The 17,132-nt window shown below is 42.8% G+C and overlaps 1 protein-coding gene across 1 annotated transcript in view; it reads right to left on the bottom strand.

Annotated features, from left to right (window-relative positions):
* The window catches only part of LOC139310756 (solute carrier family 9 member C1-like), a 108,165-nt gene that overhangs the window by 54,339 nt on the left and 36,694 nt on the right, over nucleotides 1-17,132 (bottom strand). The window contains exons 10-13 of the mRNA XM_070934980.1: nucleotides 14,533-14,614; nucleotides 11,006-11,172; nucleotides 9,013-9,153; nucleotides 352-449 (exon numbers count right to left, since the gene is read on the bottom strand). Of these exons, the coding sequence (XP_070791081.1) occupies nucleotides 352-449; nucleotides 9,013-9,153; nucleotides 11,006-11,172; nucleotides 14,533-14,614 (488 nt within the window). The remainder of the gene's footprint in view (nucleotides 1-351; nucleotides 450-9,012; nucleotides 9,154-11,005; nucleotides 11,173-14,532; nucleotides 14,615-17,132) is intronic.

The following is a 17,132-nucleotide window of genomic DNA, read 5'->3' as shown; positions in this document are numbered from 1 at the left end:
GTCGTAACTCTTACTTCATTTCACTTTTATGGTATTTTACAGGTGTCAATATATTTTTTGTTACATGTAAGTTGCATTTTTTTTAAAAAAGTACATCTGCCAGGAGGATGAGATGTCACCGTTTTTTATATTGGGTTTTTATTTTTGTAAGCCACCCAGAGTGAATGAGTGAGTTGGGCAGCTATATAAATTTTATTAAATAAAATAAATACAATTGTAACATTTTATACGTGTCAATAAAAATAATTACAACAATAGTATCAACATATTATAGTATCTACTCTTCTCATTTGAAATACTGAATTACAATAGCTGCATGTGCATTATTTTTATTAATTGTTAAGCACTTACTTTCCTTTAATATCGACATAGCTTTCTGCCGCACCTATCAATATTTGTGCAGCATCTTGGTTCAGCATTCCACTGTTATATTGCTTCTGATAACTAGCCTATATTTTAAAAAAAGTCTGAATAAGTAGAATTCCAGAACTGTTGACTAATTAACCCATAAAGCACTTTTATACATATAAAAAGTATTCATGCTAATTGCTTGCCTGCATTTAGTCTTAGGACCCTATTAGTTTTACTAAATCTGCTTATGGACTCCACTGAGAAGCACTATCACATCTGATATGAAGCAGTTCTATATGGTTCTTAAGCTCTAATGTCATATTATTTTGATATGTGATAAGCTTAATCTTCAATTGAGTCTACCAACCATTATTAACTGATACTTATCTTGAACTTCAACCATTCTAATTCTGAGGGGAAAAACAGGGATTGCAGTCATTCTGCTGTTTAAATGGAAGTCAACTTGAATTATCTGTAATAACTATTGAGAATGTTTTTCAATCTTAAAACTGATTGCTTACTAGGGGGTCAAAAAACACCTGTGATTTTTCTTTATTATAGAAAATACCAAGTATTGGATGAAATAAAGTTGATTTCCTTTTGCTTCTCAGGTCACTGTTTACTCAGAACATAGAAAAACATAGTTCCATTTCCATGAAAATAGAAAGAACGTTGTCTTACCTGAACGTTCCTTTTCAGCTTCACTGCGAATGCAATCCACATATGGGGTTGTTTTCCCCATCGCTTATCTCTGACTGGGTAATTTTTCTTGAATATCTCCCTTCGTGCTGTGGCCACGCCCTGCTGTCCCATGATGCATCAGTCTTTGAATGAAGGCGCGACCACCTAGGTGAGGATTAGAGTCAGGTAAGTAAACACAGTGAAGCCACAAGGAACTGAACCCAATAGAAGGAGAAAGAAACAAGAAACAAATGCAACAATAGGGTGGGGGTGGATTGCATTCGCAGTGAAGCTGAAAAGGAACGTTCAGGTAACGTTCTTTTTCCAGCTCACTGCTCATGCAATCCACATATGGGATATACCAAAGTTCAGATCCCAAGGGCGGGAGACAAATCACTCCCAGTGACCTGGCCTGCGAGGACACTCTGCAGAACACGCCGTCCAAATGAAGCCTCAGCTGAGGCGTAAGTATCGATCTTATAGTGTCTAATAAATGGAGTAGCAGAGGACCAGGTGGCGGCCCGGCAGATATCCGAGACCGATGCCTGCGTAGCCCAAGCGGCCGACGTTGCAGCGCTACGCGTAGAGTGAGGCAAAACACGAGGAGGGACAGGACAGCCTCGTTGTTCGTAAGCCGTGGCGATGCACTTCTTGATCCATCTGCCTACAGTAGACGGAGATATCTTTTGACCTAAGGATGAAGGATGAAAAGAAACCAAAAGTGCCTCAGACTTCCTGAACGATTCAGTTCTACGAATGTAATGACGTAAAGCCCTACAGACGTCGAGGGTATGCCAGTCCTTCTCTCGTAGGTGCCTGGGCGAGGGACAGAAATCGGGAAGCACGAGCTCTTGGGCACGATGGAAATAGGTGTTTATTTTAGGCAAGAACGTAGGATCCAGGCGCAAAATCACGGTATTGGGTTGAAAGATGCAGAGATCTTTTCTAATTGACAATGCGGTAAGTTCGGAAACCCGTCTTGCAGAGGTGATCGCCAAAAGGAAGGCCACCTTGTAAGATAAGTACTTGAGAGGAACAGAACCCAAGGGCTCAAAGGGAGGAGACATAAGGGCCTGCAGAACAAGTGGGAGATCCCAGGACGGGTAACGATGGACAGGCGGGGGACGGAGATTAACAGCCCCGTGGAGAAACCCTTTAATCGACGGGTGCAGAGACAGAGAAGAATAAGGAGGACATCTGATGACCGTGGACAAGGCAGCAGTTTGACGCCGAAGGGTAGACGGTGACAAACCTTTGTCGAGACCTGCTTGTAAGAAGCACAAAATATCCACAATCTGAGCCGAGGTAGGGTCAACTAATTTGACAGCGCACCAGGAACAGAAGGATTTCCATGAGGACTCATATATTCGAGAAGTCGAAGGTCTCCGTGAGGCTTGGATGGTATCTATGACAGAGTCCGGTATACAGTCTTTTTGCAGAATGACCCGCTCAAACGCCAGACGGCCAATTTGAGCCATCCTGGGTCTGGATGAGCGATGGCCCCTTGACGAAGTGACAGACGTTCTGGCGGAATCACCCACGGTGGGTGGATCGACAACGCTACCAGATCCGCGTACCATGGGCGGCGGGGCCAATCTGGCGCCACCAAAAGGAGTTCCACTTGCTCCTCCAGCAGTTTGCGTATCACCTGAGGAATCAGGGGAAGTGGAGGAAAGGCGTATAAGAGACCTGGTGGCCAGTGGCACCTGAGTGCGTTGTGATCCTCCGCCGCCTGACACGGGTAGCGAGTCACAAATCGAGGCAGTTGAGCGTTTGACGGGCTGGCAAAAAGGTCCACCACGGGAACGCCGAAGATGAAACAAGCCGTGCGAAACAGACCGGGGTGAAGTTGCCATTCGGACTGGTCTATGGTCCGTCTGCTTAGCCAATCGGCCCTGGTGTTCTCCACGCCGGAAATGTGATTGGCCCTCAACGATAGGACATGCGTCTCCGCCCAACGCAGAAGGCGTTCGGACTCCAGCATCAGGGGTCTTGACCGAGTGCCCCCTTCTTTGTTTATATGGGCCTTCGCTGCGATATTGTCCGTCAGGACAAGGACATGATGGCCCGCCAAGTGTGGTTGAAAATGATGCAGAGCTAGACGAATAGCCCTTAATTCCAAAAGATTGATGTTGAGTCGTCTCTCTGCCCCAGACCAGCGGCCCTGTACAATCTGGTCGCGAAGATGAGCCCCCCAGCCTTGGAGGCTGGCATCCGAGGTCAAGGTCAGGCGGTCTTGAACCAGGAAGTGCGATCCCTTGTGAAGACCCGGTCCTAACCACCAACGAAGGGAGAGACGAAGTTGAGGTGGAAGGGGCACCTTGCGTAGAGAGTCGCTTTGGCCTGATCGCTGGTAAGGGAGGAGAAACCATTGTAACGGCCTCGTGTGACGACGGGCCCATGGCACAATTGAGAAACTCGAGACCATTTTCCCCAGCAACTGAGAGAGATGAAGGAGAGGAATGGTCTGATGTGATAGGACTAGATGGATTAAGTCGCAGATGCTTTGAATTCTGTCCGGGGAAAGAAAAACTTGTCCCTGTACAGTGTCTATAATCGCTCCGAGGTGCAGCAGAGAGGTGGAAGGGTGGAGGTGGCTTTTCGGGAAATTTATTGAAAAACCGTGGATCTGGAAAGCCTCAACGACATTGTGAAGATCTCGAGACGCTTGACCCCTGGACAATGACAGGACCAGAATGTCGTCGAGATAACATAAGACCCTGACAGGAACCTTCCTGAGGGAGGCCGCGACCACCGCCACCAACTTTGTAAAAGTCCTCGGGGCTGAAGACAAGCCAAAGGGCATGGCGCAATACTGATAGTGGTCCTCCCCAATCTGGAAACGCAGAAACTTTCGGTGTGCTGGTCGGACCGGTACATGCAGATATGCCTCTCTGAGGTCGACTGACTGGAGGAAATCCCCTCGACGAATTCCTCCAAGAATGGACCTCAGCGAGTGCATTTTGAATCTGCGGTAAGATACTGACAGATTCAATTGTTTCAGGTTGAGGATGGCCCTCCAACCTCCGGAATGCTTCGGAACCAGAAAGAGGGTTGAATAGAAGCCCTCGCCCCGTTGCTCTGGAGGAACTGGCTCTATTGCTTTGATATGTAATAGATGGAAAACTTCCTTCCGTAGTTGGCAGTCCAGCTCCATTTGGAGAGGAGGACAGCAAATGTGGCGAGATGGAGGGCGATCCAGGAACTCTATGGCCAAACCTTCTGACACTGTACGAAGAATCCACGCATCCGTGGTCGACTGTTCCCATTGATGACGGAAAAGATGGAGGCGGCCACCAATGGGATCCAACCGGGTGTAGTCACTTTCCTCTGCAGTATTGACAGAAGCCGGCACCACGGAAGGGACGCTTGGCTGTGGTGTTACGGGACCTGTCTCGAAAGCGCTGGCGGTCGGACGAACGGTCAGGACCTTGAAAGTAGGAGCGTTGTGAGTAGGGAGCTCCTGATCCCGACGAGGCGCGTAAGGACTGCCGCTGATAGTATGGTGTATAGCAGCGCTCAGGGCGGCGATAGGACGAGGTAGGCATAACTTTACGTTTGTCCTTGTCCTCGACCAGGACAGGATCTAGGGCGGCACCAAAAAGAGAGGAGGCCTTATATGGGGCCGCTGCCAATTTCCATTTGGCTTTGGAGTCAGCTCTCCAGTTCTAAAGCCAAAACAGGCGCCGCGATGTTATAGAGGAGGCCAAAGCCCTTGAAGTGAATTTGACCGAATTTAAAGATGCATCTGCCGAATACTCGGTGGCAGCAACTATTTTGTTCAAATCTTGATGGAGGCGCGTATCTTCCGGTGGTAATTTGTCCTGGAGTTGCCTCAGCCAAAGCAGCGTCGCTCGATTAAAAAAGGACGTAGCGGTAGCAGTCTTTATCGCCCAGGCCAGAGCTTGATGCTCCTTGCGAAAGGAGAGTTCCGACTTCCTGTCCTCAGATTTAAGGGCATCTAGGGAATCAGTGGAGACCAGAGAGGACGAAGACATGTTGGCAATCGGAGGGTCAACCACTGGTAGGGACAATAAGGCATCCAACTCTGGCGCAGCGCAATAGAGTTTCTTATCGAGTGCATTGGGCCCCATTAGCGAACCCGGTTGAGACCAGGGAGACTGCAGTACATCAGAAAAGAGTTGGGGAAAGGGAATGAAATCTTTGCCCTGCTTCGAAGATGAGAACAGAGCCTCGTGCGGGGCGGTGGATGGCGTAGCGTCAGAAGATGACGAAGGTGAATCGGTCATGTTGGTGGTCTGTCGTGCCTTGTGCAGGAGGGATTTAAACAAGGAAGGCCTGAATAAGCCAGTAAAGGCAGGCACATCAGGCGCAAGACCTTCATCTTCCGAAAGTTCCAAATCCTCCATAGGTTCGGCACCACCGTCAGAATCATCCGATGAAGCGGGTGCCAAGCGTGAAGGGGATTTGGCCCGAGTAGGAGCCGCCGAAGGAGGTATGCAAGAAGGTACAATGGGAACTTGTTGAAGGGAGGATTGATGAATCCCAGCTGCTAACAGAGAGGACAAGGCATTGGAGAGTAAGGATTGCAAATCTATCTGTGTTGCCCGTAACTGACCATCCGGGTCACGGAGTCTGGCAGCGGTCGGAGTAAAGGTCGCTTCTGGGCAAGGTGGAGGAGGATGGGCCGGTCCTCTGAGACCCACAGATGAAACATCCGGTAAGGACACAGAGGTCCGTTTAGACAGAGTGCCAGAGATACCTTGAGGATCATTGGAGCCCTGAGAAGCCGAGGTCAATGATGTCAGAGGTGGATCAGATGGAAAAACAGAGGCCAAGGAGGCCTGTCTGGCCTTGTCAAAATGTCGCTCAAGAGCCTTGTGGCGGCGTTGAGCATCTTTGTCTGCTGCCGATGACCTGAGTTGGCGGGTATCCCCAGAGGCCGACGTAGGCCTGGCACGTGATTTTGACTTATGTTTGGAAGGGGCCCTAGGTGGGCTGGGCTCCCGATCCACATCCGATGAAAGGTAACCATCCGCCATTTTGACTGTTTAGATTTTTCAGTTATCAGTATGTATAAACTGTTTATTCTTTTTTTTTTGTATTTTTTTTTTGTATTTTTTAATATTTATTTATTTTTTATTATTATTATTATTTATTTATTTTTTTTAAACCAACAGGTAGAACAGGTCAACAATAAAGGACAGCAGACGCCAAGAGTCCCAAATCAGCAGGGACAGCAAAGGCAACAGTCAAGGTCACTTTGATTGGCCAGCCAGTTGGAAGGCAAAAAAAGGCCACTAACGAAGTTCGGGCGTTGCTAAGGGGAATGGAGCAAGCTGAGCACTCAAAATGGCCACCCAGATGAATTTGAGGCGAGCTGAGCACTCAAAATGGCCGCCCAGGGAAAATCCAAAATGGCGGCCGCAGGCTCACCACGGCCGTTAGAAGTGCGGGCTGTCACTAAGAAGCTCCTCATGGCCCGTAGAAGTTTGGAGGATGCAGACGCCGCCCGAGGGACAGACACCTGCTCTGCTCACCACAAGCGGAGACTCCTGCAGCCGATTCCCAGCAAAGCGCCAAATTTGAAGTAAAGCCGGCCAGCGAAGCACTCAGGAGAAGAGCGACAATGAGGCGATGACGTCAGAGCCTGCAGGGCAAACCATGCGGAGGGCTCCGGAGCCGCCGCTACGAGCCCAGCAAGAAAAAAACTTGAAAATGGTGTGGGGGGTGCAGCGGCAGCCGCCAGCCCCTCACGCACACCGGCGGCTAAAAATACCAGAAGGGAGAACGCCCGAAGGTCGAAATCCCCAGCTGCGGGCTGCAGATGACAGGAAAGCCCGTGCGAGGGGCGAGGGGAAGGCTCCCGACTCAAACCCCTGTCTGGCAGTAGGAATAAGGGCTCAGCCGAAGAAAAAAGATTTTAAACAAAAATAAAGAAAAAACCTAACGCAATAGCTAAGAAAAACGCAATAATTTCACCACGAAAGGAGAAAAGCACCAGTCTGGAAGCGACTGAGTAAAAAGACTGATGCATCATGGGACAGCAGGGCGTGGCCACAGCACGAAGGGAGATATTCAAGAAAAATTACCCAGTCAGAGATAAGCGATGGGGAAAACAACCCCATATGTGGATTGCATGAGCAGTGAGCTGGAAAAAAATGACTCCAGGCATTGAAGTGCCAATAGGTAATATGTTTAAAGTTTTACCATTCAGAACCTTTTGAGCCTGACAAAGTTCATGTCCTAAAGACAAAACAAATCTACCATAATTTCAAGAGATAATCAAATACTTCAAATGAACCCCTAAACCTCAGGACCCAAAAGAGAATTATAGTCTTCTTCTATTAAGGAGGGCAAAATAATAATATTTGTGCAAAATATCCTGTTTGCATGGAGTATAGGTTCCAAGAATGCTAAATAGCATCTAAGTAAAGGTGACATGCATTCATTCATTTCCAAACCATAGTCCCCATTACCAGAAAACACCATTTCAAAATAACAAAATGGAAATCAAAGCTAACAATTAGGGGTCTCAACTAATTTTGAAACCAGAACTTGTAACCAGTGAAAAATATATTTGGATCTGGCAAAGATATCTTTGTTGGAAAAGTTATTTGTGTATGCTCTTTCATGTAATATCACGTCATATCATGCAATATAATATAATTTCACGTTAGTATGAAACTAGCAGAAAGATGTATACTTGAAACTATTTGGAGGCAGGGTGTTTTGAGTCTGCAGTGCTGAATACAGACGGCCTTAGCCAGTACTGCAATCATCTTTCCTGAAACTCATCACTTCATTCTTTATTGACTAGTTAAAAGCATTATTAAAATGGGGATGTGATATAGAAGAATGATTCTCCCCACACACTATTCTCTTAGCATAATTGGACTACATCCAGTCTGCTAACAAGTTAATGAAATAACCTGAGATTTTCTTTAGGAAGATGTGTGGATGTTTGAGGCAGGGGTAGATTCTACTTGCCTTTACTGCCGGTTCGCATCGTGCCCACGTGCGCGCACTTGCTTAACTCGTGCTCACGCTCGCTCTTCTGTGCATACGCAGAAGCTTCTGCGTATACACAGATCACTTATGATAACATCCAGGTCAGTGGGTGGAGCCTCCCACTGGTTTTACTACTGTTTCTATAGAACCGGTCCGAACTGGGGGCAATCCACTACTGGTTTGAGGGATAATATACATATAACAGAGTATCTTACAGATCCAGAGAAGAACCTGATCATTACATAAAAATATCCTTAGGTAAGTGATGTTGTGGCCCAAACTTTGCTAACCTTAAAGCATCCGAATTATTTTGAAGCTACCACAACATTTTATTAGGCATGCAAACAGTACACTGGCTCCCAACAAACCAACTTGTTGGCAACTTGTTGCAGCCCTGAGCAAAAGGAAAACCAGAGCTTATTTATCCTTAGGCCTACTACAATGCAACCCTTGACCTACTATACTGAAAAAAGCAAGACAAAGGAAAAAGCAAAAACAGTATAAATTACATGTTCTCACTGGAATGTTTTTGACAAACCCATTTGAGTGACCTTATTATTTATCCCTTCCTAGTAGGTCAGAGAATATAAATAACTTGGTTTACTAGGCCACTGGTCATTAACTGATTCATTTCCTTTTCGTCACTGAATGTCAGTTTAGCTTGTTCCAACTATTTTTAGAAGGGCTCTTTAAGTAGTTCACAGGTGGGGTACAGGTAGTGACATCTCAGATTTAGTAGTGAATGTAATTCACAAGTGTATGAATAGGTGGTACCTTTTATTACTATATTGTGTATATTTACTTACTTCAATTTATATAGCCACCCATTTCAAATATATGACTCTAGGTGGATAAATAATTTATTTAATAGTGGTGACCAAGGAATTATTGGGGAAGTAAGTGTAAGAAGATCCCAAAAGCTCTTACTAGTCCTGCTAAATACTTTTGCTCTCAGATTACATACATTAAATATATTTAGAACAAAAAAACAAGGGGAAAAATACTAACTATCTGTGCAGTTAAGAGACGTAACCTGGCTTCCTCAAACATTTCAGCAATTTGTTCAGGATCTCTCTCAAATGTAATATCTGCATTGCATTCTGGACATCTAAGTAATCTGACCAATTGATTAATTTCTTCTGCACTTAACTGCAGGAGGAAGAAAAGAACAGTAGCGTAACTAAAAACAATGATAATGATGTTAAATTATTCAATCAGGGGAGGATTGTAAATATTTTTTTTGATTTTATATTCTGTATTAATATCACTCTCTCCATCTAGTTCCTCCCTACTTCTTTCTCTCCACTTACAACTATACCCCTGGTGGCGAACCCATGGCACGCGTGTTGTGGCCCCGCCCTCTGAGCCTGTCCCATCGGAGGAAGAAAGCTCCGAGCATGAGGAAGAGGAGTCAGCCAGGCCTCCCTCTCCAGGCCCCTCCCCTCTGGCATTGTCTCAGGTGCTGGCCGAGGGAGAGGAGATCAGTAGGGAGACAGCTGGCTCGGATCAGAGTGACGAAGAAACATCATTCCTGGACGCACGCCTCCGAAGGCGTGATAAACGTTTGCAGCAGTTTAGGAGGCGTGCTAGGGATTAGAACTGAGTCACTGGACCACACCCCAGAGACTATATAATAGAGGGTAGTGGTCAGTGATCTTTGTGACGGACAAAAGTAAACCTTGGATAGTCACTAAAGCCTCGTCCGGAACTGCGGAGAGAAATATTATTTCTGCTTGGACTTTTTGCACGTTAAGTACCTTATCTTTCTGTTTGTGAAAATAAAGGCATTTGGCAGACGGTGTGTCTATCGCTGCCAAGTGGGAGATAAGACCTGGGTGCGTTCCAAAGTGTTTCCTTAACCCTCGGCTGGCTGTGTTTGTGTGTGTGTGGGTACGGGGACAGATCAACGCGTGCCAGAGGTGGCATGCAGAGCCCACTCTGTGGGCAAGTGCACCATCACCCCAGCACAGTATGCCATAGGGTGGGTGTCGGCAAGCCGTGGGCTCTTTTGTCCCTCCACTGCAGCACCCTCTCTGGTGATCCCACCACTGGCTGATCCCACCCCTCGCCTTCCCTCCTAGTCACCCCAAAGGAGTCTTTGAGGGCTGAACGCCAAGAGACATGATTTCCTCTGCCTTCTGCATTCCCACCCTGTGCTGAAGCAAACCAAACAGGCTGGGGTCTCCCTCCCTGCTAAGTGGCCTCACCGAGCCTGCATGCAAACTTCGCCGAGTGCAGCTCCAAATGTTCGGCTCACACATCCCTCCCGGCCAGCCCCAGCGTGGCGGCAGCAGTGGGGAAGGTGCACACCTTGCCTGCTCCACTCTCACTAGCCAGAGGTGGGGCTCTGCTCCACCTCTTCCCAGCTGAAGCACCACGTTTTGTTTGCTTGCTGGTCGCCTCCGAGGAGGGAGCTGTAGTAAGGCCACCAGGGCCACTACCAAGTGGGGGGGGAAGGTAGAGGGAAGGTAGTGGTATCTCCCTGAAAGGTTCCAGGTTGGAGTTGCCTTATTTTGCAACTGCAACGCTTGGCTTTGCCAACTCCTCCAATGTTTGGCTTTGCCAACTCCTCTAACACTTGGCTTTTGCCTGCCAGCCTCCACTCTCCCTCCACAGCCCAAGTGGTTGGATTTACATAACATGTGAAGCACAGATAGATAGATAGATAGATATAGATGGATGAATGGATAGATATATGAGAGACAGAGATAGAAAGAGAGAGAGGGAGGGAGGGAGAGAGAGAGAGGGAGGGAAAGAGAGAAAAAGAGAGGGATAGAGAGTTGGAGGGAAAGAGGGAGGGAAAGAAAGAGAAACAGAGGGGGAAGAGAAAAAGAGGGAGGGTGGAAAAGAGGGAGAGAGGGAAAGAGAGAGAGAGGGAAGAAAGAGAGAGGGCTGGGGGAAGAGAGAAGGAGGGAAAGAGAAATATTACAAAAGTTTTTCTTTTTCATTGTTGCTAAATGTAATATTTCAAATATTTTTATTTAACATTTGTATTACTTACTCTATAAGGATAATCTATTTTGATTGCTTTTTCTGCCATTGCCCAGTTTGCGTCAGCCAAAAATCGATCAAGTTTTAGCATTGCAAAAGTGTTGGCCTCCATTTTTCTAATACGTTGAATAGCATTAAACATTGCCATACGCTTTGGAAGAGTAATATTACAAAGCCCTGTAATAGGAGAAAAATAATTGGTTATTGTGAAATGTGTATGAAATATGTAAGCATCAATGATAGTCTATAAATTATAATCTATAAATAATCATGTGACTCCCACCACCAGGAAATTATTGAAGATCTGGTTGTTCTCTTAGGTCTTGGGGACAGGATGACTACAGAGCCAAGGTTTTGTTTTGGTTTCAATCTGCTTTGGTTTATTTTTGTATTTTGCTCTTCTAGGTGAATTGCATTTTTAATCCGTAGGATTTTTTAAATTGTAAATTGTTTGGCAGTTGGGTAGCCTATAAAATAAAATTTTAAAATAAAATAGCTCAATTTGAAAGAAACTTTATATTCAATTTTAAGAGAAGCATTGACTTCAATTGCTAACTCTATTTCCACCCATTAACCTCTGCCACATTTCCCACTTTTTTTCCTGTTTCTATCTTTGCCTTTACATTGCTTCTCAGTTCGTATCACTTACTCTCTATATTCAATGTCTTACTTCTTTTCTTGAAGTTTCCCTACAATTTCTCCCCGTTATGTACAATCTCTTTATTATCACCACTTACGCTTCCAAAAGGATTTTTTCCCTCCCCACCATGCTTTCTTTCAGTTTCTCCTGCTATTTTCTTAGCTCCCTGCCCTATTCTACTTCTTTCCTAAAATTTTCCTTCCTTTGGCACCATACTCTCCTCTTTGCTGACTTTGGCCAATTTGTGTGTCCTGTAAAGTAAGCTATTACTCCAACTACAAGTTATTTTAATACTCAATTTTAAATGTTAGTGAGTTTCAATTCACTTTTGTATCTGTTCAGAAGTTCAATGGGAGAAACCCAAAGTTAGTTTGTAGGGAATTGCTATCTTGTTATATTTCAAATAAATTAAACATATAAAGATGTATTGATATTTGGACTGTGAATTACAATTTAGAATATGAAGATATTACGTTACCATCAGTGGTGGGATTCTGCCGGTTCTAGGCGATTCGGCCGAACCGTTTGTTAAATTGCTGGCTTGCCCCGCCCCTCCGCACCACTGGGCAAGGGGTGGGCGAGCCAGCAATTTAACAAATGGTTCGGTGTTTTTTTTGTAATTTTATTGGTCTCGGAGCTGCCGCGGGGCTTCAAAGGGCCGCCCTACCGCTGATCAGTGTTAAAAGAAAACAAATGAGTAGACCGATGCCTGCAAAAATAAATGGGTAGACCCAGTGGTGGGATTCTACTTCGGAAGAACCAGTTGTTAAATAGTTAAGCCAGTGGTTGCCAAAGTGGGCGGTACCGCCCCCTGGGGCCATGCCTTAGGGGACAGTAAGAGGCAAGGGGGGCGGCAGGGGGGGCTAAGTGGCCCCACCCTTTGGCCTGTGCCTCGCAGCACTTACCTCCTTGCAAGCAAACAGCAAGAAAAAACAGCAGCTTCAGCATTGGTTAATTAGCACAAGTTGATTAGATCCGCCTCCCGATTCTCAGCTGATTTGCTCTCAGCTGTTTTGCCAGGGCTATGTTGCTATCTGCAAAGAGTGCTGGAGCAGATTTTTTTCCCCCTAGCTATGCTGAAAAAGCAAAACTGAAAGTAAAGCAGGGTCTTTGCTGCAACGTGACAAAATGAGGCAGAGAGAGATTTCTTTTTCCTCACCAAAAAAGGTAGGTGCAAAACTCCAAACAATGGGAAATTTGGGGCAAAAGAGGAGAGTTCAAGATTTTAAAACACAAAAGAAAAAAAGCTCTATTTAACTAGGGAATTGTAATAATTGAGATACTACTAATTGTATATTGTGTTGAAAGCAGAAATGGTTAAATTGTGGTTTGGAGGAATATATGGGGGAAATTATTTGGTTTATTATTATTGGTAAATATAATTAATTGATTTGTAAGAAATTGGATTGCATGGAAATAATTGGAATATTCATGTTCATATTAATTAATATACAAAAAAGATATAAAAAGATATAACTAATTGATTTATATTAAAATGTTGAATTTATATTAAACAACTGTAATATTACATAATTAACCAATGTGAGGATGGATATAAAAATAGATGACAATGGGAAGGTGTATAATATAGAATAGAAGGGAAAAATTGAATTTGATTAAGATTAGAGATGAGGATGAAGGGTAATATTGGTTTTTTTAAAAAACAGATGAGGAATAAATATGGCAAAAAGGAAATATAGAAATTGTAAATTTAATTGAAATGACTAAACACTGTTTAAATTTGTGAACCGGCCAAATACTCTGTTCAAAGAAAATACATTGTATGTTTGTATGTGTGTTTCAAATTATTGCTATTTATTCATATTTGTTCTCTTTTATTCTTTAAAAGTTTAACAATTCATTCTTTATCTTAATATCTTTATATTTGTTTGGGGTTGGCTTTCTTCCCTTTCATCTTTTTTATTGTACAGCAATCTTTCTCCTCAAACCTACCACCTCTCTCTTTTCTTTCCTTCTTACTTTCTCTCCCCCCCACCTCTTCTTCTCCTCCCTACTTCCTCTTTGTTGATTGGCGCAGGGAAAAGAAGACGCGACTCAGCAGAGGTCCTTTCAGCACTTTATTCATCTAATACGGAACTGCCAGCTGAGCTGCCGAGCCCTCTTTATATACAGCTCCGGCAAGCTAGCCGGCCAATGACATCCATTTAAATTTCCTGCCGGTGGATTAGCCAACCACCGGCGGATGCCCATATAAGGACACAACACTCTTCCTTTCTCCTTCTCCTCCTCTCTTCCTCCCTCTCTTACCCTCACTCCTACTCTAATTTCCCTTCCCTTCCTTCATCCTTCTCTATTGCTGTATCCTTTTATGCATATGGACTACCCAACTAAGCCACGCCCACAGAACCGGTTGTTAAAAAAATTGAATCCCACCACTGCGTACCATACATCATTTAAAGAATGTTTTGGATTTGACAGAATATAAAAATTGAATATGATTAAAATAGATATAATATAAATTTATAGCATCCTTATATGTGCATTCATATGTAGAAATGTGTTTGTGTATGCAGCTCCAGTTAAATTCTGTGTACATATGAAGTTAAATTCTTATCCAGATAATGTTATACTAACTTTATTAAAGGATTCCAATTCAAATTACTGGAAAGTAGATGCATTTTATATATAATTTTCTTATTTAATTGAATATTGACTAGATTGACAAGTTTATCAAATTAAATTTTCAGCAAATTTGCATTTGCAGAATATAATATGCCAGTATTCAATACATTAATAGCATAATCCCAGACATACTAACTAAGACATGTCCAACTGCATTCAGTAGGAAATATTTTCAGGAAAATGTACACAGTCTACCTGTTAGAAACTGAATAGAAAAACAAATATTTTTTAAAATGGTATGTTTAAGATGTCACCTAAGGTTACAATCAGCGTCTTCACTGTGGTTGAATTAATAATCAAGGTTAACAGTGATGCTGTTCCAGAATGCATTAATATCTGAAACACAAAAAGTTATTATAATTAGCAACCTCATAAAATGTTTATACATTTATGATACCACATCTTAAGGGAGCAAGGCAAAGTAGAAAGAATACTACATATATAGTACAATTTCACCTAATAAGCTGGCAAAACAAAATTAAACATAACCAACTATGGTAGTATAGTCCTGGATTCTGAATTTTGTTTTATCCCCATAAAAAAAGGAGCTGAAAAAGAAAAGGAGTTAATTTAGGTTCTCCACCTACCCCTTCACTGCCATTAATTGTTTACATCAATATTTTAACAAAAAACATTACAATCAACACTAATTTACTGTAAGAACTGAATTTGAAGAAGTAGAAAGGGAGTTGAGACTAGGATGTATTTGTCTCCAGATCTATTGTACTTGAAATTAGAATGAGAGAATTAGAAAATAATTGCAATAAAAGCTTTGGGTTTAAGCACTAAAATTCTAGGGAGAAACGCAATGACATAAAAATTAAACAAGATTGTATAATTATCCTTTTTTAATGCTGAACATCTTGCTCTTAACCAAATACCTAAATATTTCACTTTTTTTACGGTTTGAAGTCCCATTCTTTCCTCGAGTTCTCCTTTCTGTTTTTCTGTTAAATTTTAACTAACATTTTAGTTTTTGAATAAAAGGTATCTTCAAATTATTTGTTTAGAGATATTAACCAACAGTACTGTGAACTCCAAAGCAATCGATCCATCAGTTCTATAGCACAAGAGACCGATTACTATCTTGAGGCAATGATCTTGAAGCAGAACCTCATTAGTTTCATTCTAATTATATCTGAATATTAATATTCAGGAAAATAGTTAAAATACTGTTTTTCCCTGAACTTCCAGAATTTTATTTTATTATGTTTTGGATGAAATAGCTAGCACCTATAAGAAAATATTTGCTTGTTTGTTTGTTTATAAAATTTCTTAACCTCACATCTCCCTCAGAGATCATGCTTTGCCATTATTCCATCTTTATATTATAACTAAAATTGTTAACCCTCCTTATCATACATTGTTTGACTGGATCTTCTGTTTCAAATTTTAACAAAAGTGTATATATTTTAGCAATTATATGTCCATTTAAAGATGTGATTCTATTTCACTCAGACTTAGTCTTACAATGTTCAAAACCATAAATTTTGTCTACTTTAAACTTTTCTAAATATTGTAAATTTATTTTATTTTATTTTTTATTTTTATTTATTTTTATATGCCGCCCTTCTCTGGAGACTCAGGGCGGCTTACAATGCGTTAAACAATAGCCTTCTGTGAGAAAATAGGAATTATTCCTGTAAAAGCATAACCTGAGTTACGCCATTTTAAAATCATGTTAAGGTTTTGTTTTACCTTGTATAACCTGATTATATAATTTAGCTGACATTTAAGAACATGAGAAAAGAAGTGTGTAATTCCTGTGTTTTTTTAGAGGATGTTTGTTTTGCAGGAAATATGTTCTTGGGTCAACTTGCCCTCATTAATTAAAGGAAGTACGCCATTGATGTTTTTGAGGGGTATTTCTGTTGGGAATTGGGGAATTTCCAGGGTGGAATTATGTACTGCATATGTTATATAAGATGTTATGTAAGATCTGAAACTGATTCCCAAGGTACTCTATTGACGTGTATTCTGATATTCCTGAAGACTATAAAAACTCGTGTAAATTGTTTTATTTCCGTCTTTCTCTACTTTAGAGAGAAAGGCCCTTTGCAAAGAATAAACTTTGTTCCAGGATTATTTTGGTCTTTGTCTCTTTAAAACGATAATGGGATTTACCTGTCGACCACAATTGGCGCCCGAACAGGGACTGAAAACATTCTGTCTGGAATGGAATTCCCTGATACGTGCGCACAAACACTGATTTCAGTGAGATGGGGTTATTTCCTTTCCAGCCGGAATTGCTTTTCTATGAACCTTGAGACGGAGACCTGAATGCCTGGACAGGGAGAGGAACGTTCCTGAAGACTTCGGTGCACCAGGAGTGAGTATATGTTTTCTTTTTGGTGGTTTGGATTTGTGTATGTTTGTGTGTGGATGGCCTGTATGATTTGTGTATAATTAGTGTAATACAGGTTGGGGAAAGTATGGGGCCTTTACTAGGGAAAAGTGCTGCTGAGACTGAAATATTGAGTTTTGTATGGGAAGGAAGAAGAAGAGGAAGGTTGGGATCCTTTAGCTTATGCTACATGCCCACCTCCCCCTCCTTCGTATAATGGAAGTTGTGGGTGAAATTGATGTTGCTGCTGGGAGCAGAAAGGAAGAGACTTCAGCAGGGCAGTAATATAGGCAGCTGGAGAAGGAGTTGGGTGAATTGTTAGTAACTGTGAAACAGAATCCATCCACTTCTCCTCATGTTACATGTTCACAAACTAAAGGAATGTTTCCTTTAAGAGGAATGCCGAATGGTATTGCGGCTTTTGTGAATGAGTCTTTGACATCTTCTGATCTGGAAGATTATAAAAGAAATATGCCGTCTTTCTAGGCGGATCTGATCAAGTTGTCTGAG

This window comes from Pituophis catenifer, unplaced genomic scaffold (genome assembly GCF_029215685.1).
Source record: "Pituophis catenifer annectens isolate HBS135680 unplaced genomic scaffold, rPitCat1.0.hap2 SCAF_1, whole genome shotgun sequence".
Lineage (NCBI taxonomy): Eukaryota > Metazoa > Chordata > Lepidosauria > Squamata > Colubridae > Pituophis > Pituophis catenifer.
The sequence above is the reverse complement of the archived record's forward strand: the minus strand, read 5'-3'. Positions and strand labels throughout refer to the sequence as shown.